The sequence below is a fragment of the Sitodiplosis mosellana genome, unplaced genomic scaffold (genome assembly GCF_009176505.1).
Source record: "Sitodiplosis mosellana isolate CC-2019 unplaced genomic scaffold, AAFC_SMos_1.0 Smas_scaffold_7237, whole genome shotgun sequence".
In the NCBI taxonomy this organism is placed as follows: domain Eukaryota; kingdom Metazoa; phylum Arthropoda; class Insecta; order Diptera; family Cecidomyiidae; genus Sitodiplosis; species Sitodiplosis mosellana.
Window position 1 is genome coordinate 1 of NW_022602332.1, and position 3415 is coordinate 3415.

Below are 3415 nucleotides of genomic sequence, written 5' to 3' on the forward strand. Positions count from 1 at the left end.
TAATCGAATGAATTTCTTTTCTATTTGGCAGGAATCCGAGATGGTTTATGACATAGATCACATTGCTCCGTATGACAATAGCATAGCAATTTCGCGTGAGACATACTTGGGTTTGCCGTGTGAAAATATTCCAATGGTTCATTCGAATACACCGCGTCGAAGAGCGACAGTTACAACGACCAGTCCGAATACATCGTCCAACATCAGCAGCGAGAGCATGTTGAACCCTTCCGATTTGGTTGGGCTATCACGCGAAGAACGACGTCGCCGACGGCGAGCAACACAAAAATACCGTACGGCACATGCAACACGCGAACGAATCCGTGTCGAAGCATTTAACGTTGCATTCACTGAGCTTCGAAAATTGCTACCCACATTGCCGCCGGATAAAAAACTATCGAAAATTGAAATACTCAAATTGGCCATTTGTTACATCGCCTATCTTAATCATGTGCTAGAAACATAAACACACACCAATCCGCATCAATTTCTAACTTTTCCATTGATTTTTCATTTCATGTGAAAATTAATTTAGTTTATTTTATATATTTTGATGACAATTTTTCCATTTTGTTTTTCTCCAGTGCATCCGCTTATTTCTGTGGTATTCGGTTTAAGATTGGTATTTTTATTCGTGGTTGTACAAAATAATATTTTGAAAATATCTCAATAAATTGTGAATAACGTGAAAAAAAATGATCGAATTTTTGTATTTTACTTGAATGGCGTGAAAACGGGTGATTTGAAATGGGTTTTGAGAAAAATTACTTGAAATTTTTTGAAAAGGTTTTGACATCATTGTATTTCATTCATAAACGTATGGGTTCAAAGTCGCTTTCATCGTTGTTATCTTCAATTTGTTTTCATCACTGTTATTTGGGTGTGTAAGAAGCTTTTGAATGGAGCCTTTGGAAACAGAAACATTGAAATGAATCGAAAAATCGATTAAAATGTGCACAAAAAAGTATAAAAACGAAGGATTGCCACGCTTTCACCACGTTTAAAGCGATTTCGTTTGTGTTATTCGACAATCAAAGAGAGTGGCATACAAGCTCTTGACAAAAATCCCATGTGTCGCATGATACTGTAATAATCAAATCGCATTGAATTTTCACAACGACACCTGAGACCACTGTCTGACGTTGCTAAAGAGCTTTTTAGTACGTATCTAAGGCAGACAATAAAACTGAATGGATTCATTCTGAGTTGATGTTGGAGTTTTTTTTTTGTAAAATGTGGCGGTGCTAAGCTATTACATGAGCGAATTAATATGTGAAGAACTTGGGTATTAGAAAATATTACGGTATTTTGAAATAATGTTCTTTAGCACTTTTCTTCTTTTTTCTTTCGTTTTTTTGATTCAAAATTGAATGTTTTCGATATAATTTTAAAACAAAAACAACAAAATATTTGTTTAATCCAATATCTTTAATTGTAGAATTCCTCCAAAGTGAATTCGAATTTGTCGTTGTGTAAAAAAATTCATTCACAATGAACTTCACTATCACTAAGCGGAATTCCACATAGAAATTGTATAATGGTGACGTTCGTTGTATGATAACAGTAAACAGATGATCGAACTATATTAGAGAAAGAGTAGTAACATGTATCTTTGGATTTGTCATGGACTTTGGATCTTCTTGGGTCTGATCTGTGCATAGCGGTGCACTGCCCATACAAACGTGCCGGGGCGCGTAGTGATCTACGTCATGTAGTTTGCATAACGTAGTTAGGGCGCGTAGTATTATCGTTGCACCGCTATGGATCTGTGCAACTCGGCAGAACAAAATCCGTGGGCCCATTAGCTCAGCTGGTTAGAGCGTCGTGCTAATAACGCGAAGGTCGTGAGTTCGATCCTCCCATGGGCCAATTCTTTTTTCCTACGCCATACCTTCCTTATGTTTATACAAAAAAAATCGTTCACAATTTCGTTAATTTAAAATTGATAAGAAAAAGAAAATCAGGACCCATGAATGTTTCATTTGATCCTTCCATGGGCTTATATTTTGCAGAATTTCATTTTTTCACATTTTCTGTTCTTGATCACTCAATTCGCTTTTCATTGCGACAACAACCAGGCAAGAACTCTTGCTACGTAGATTGAACAAAGAAATCGATGTGGTTCGATCAAATCAAGATTTGTTAGAAATGAAAGAATTTCATTTAAAAAAAATGGGCCTAAAGGCTATCTACTTTTTGGTAATTAATTGAAATTGGATTGTAAGTTTATTTTAACCCTCTAATGCATACAACCGCCTCTAGACGGGCAACATTTGAACGCCTGTAGAACGTAAACCGTACATCGGATCACATTGCTTCAAAAAGAATTTTTATTCGTCAATGTTCTCTCTTTATTTTTGTCTTTGGCAATATTTGTCTATGTAGTGTGATTGTAAAGTTATAAACAAAAATGTGTGCAAGAACAAAAATTTGACAAAATAAATTATTCGAACTTCAAATTAGACACATTTTTGACACTTTTAAACAATGGATTTGATTGTTCTCTGATTTACGTCAATCGCATTTCCTGACTAAACCATGAGGAATCCAGGATTATGAATATATTTTGAATTATCTATGGCCAAAAATCAACCAAGTACCAGTACTCCCAACCCTGGGAAAAATTAATGCATTAGAGGGTTAAGAATAATATCATTATTATTATTTTATGACATGTTAGTTTAAAATTATTTGAGATAATATGAATATGTGGATGATTATTGAAAATTCAGGTCGAGCCATCCAGTAAGTCGCCTTTAATGAACCCAGAAAATTGATATTGGCATTGCGACCGGATAAAAAATAGTTTTAAGATGGCTTTGATCTGATTTCCGTAACTCGACAGACTAAAATCCGTAGGCCCATTAGCTCAGCTGGTTAGAGCGTCGTGCTAATAACGCGAAGGTCGTGAGTTCGATCCTCCCATGGGCCAATTCTTTTTTTATATTTTATTTCATTCTTATAGGATGAAAACACATTGGCTATAAATTCTTTTGAAATTCTCGAATAATTTTTTTTTCTTTCTTTTTTTAAAGATGGTAATTTTACTGTTTTTATATGTTTTCACAAGTTTTCTGTTTGATGCAAAGACCATGGTTTGATTTTGTAGTTTAATTTATGGAAGTTTTTTTCAATTCACTCAATTCAATTCTAATTGGAAAATTGAAATACTTTTAAATATGTTGAAATCATGACGTTTTTCGTTATTCAATTTAGATTTCTCGATTTTGGTTGCAGAATGAATCACAAACTAACGTTTGTAACGTTTTTTCAATGAAAGAAGTTCAAATTATAATTTTTTTGTGTATAATATTCGAAAAAAATACATAAATTAAATAAGAAACACCAATACTCGTCAATCGAATAAGAAAAAAAGAATTGGCCCATGGGAGGATCGAACTCACGACCTTCGCGT

At 34.2% G+C, this 3415-nt stretch overlaps 1 protein-coding gene and 2 non-coding genes across 3 annotated transcripts; all 3 read left to right on the forward strand.

Moving 5' to 3' along the window:
* Window positions 1-21: 21 nt before the first annotated feature.
* On the forward strand, window positions 22-669 carry LOC129580186 (helix-loop-helix protein 1-like). Its single transcript, XM_055470393.1, has one exon. It carries the CDS (start codon window positions 41-43, stop codon window positions 464-466), a length of 426 nt encoding a protein of 141 aa, XP_055326368.1. The 5' UTR covers window positions 22-40; the 3' UTR covers window positions 467-669.
* Window positions 670-1795: 1126 nt separating this feature from the next.
* On the forward strand, window positions 1796-1869 carry Trnai-aau (transfer RNA isoleucine (anticodon AAU)). Its single transcript has one exon. It is a non-coding gene; the product is annotated as a tRNA-Ile (tRNA).
* A 989-nt stretch (window positions 1870-2858) lies between these two features.
* On the forward strand, window positions 2859-2932 carry Trnai-aau (transfer RNA isoleucine (anticodon AAU)). Its single transcript has one exon. It is a non-coding gene; the product is annotated as a tRNA-Ile (tRNA).
* Window positions 2933-3415: the final 483 nt, after the last annotated feature.

Excerpts from the sequence above, each read along its gene's own strand:
- LOC129580186 (XM_055470393.1), top strand. The coding sequence starts at position 41 with ATGGTTTATGACATAGATCACATTGCTCCGTATGACAATAGCATAGCA.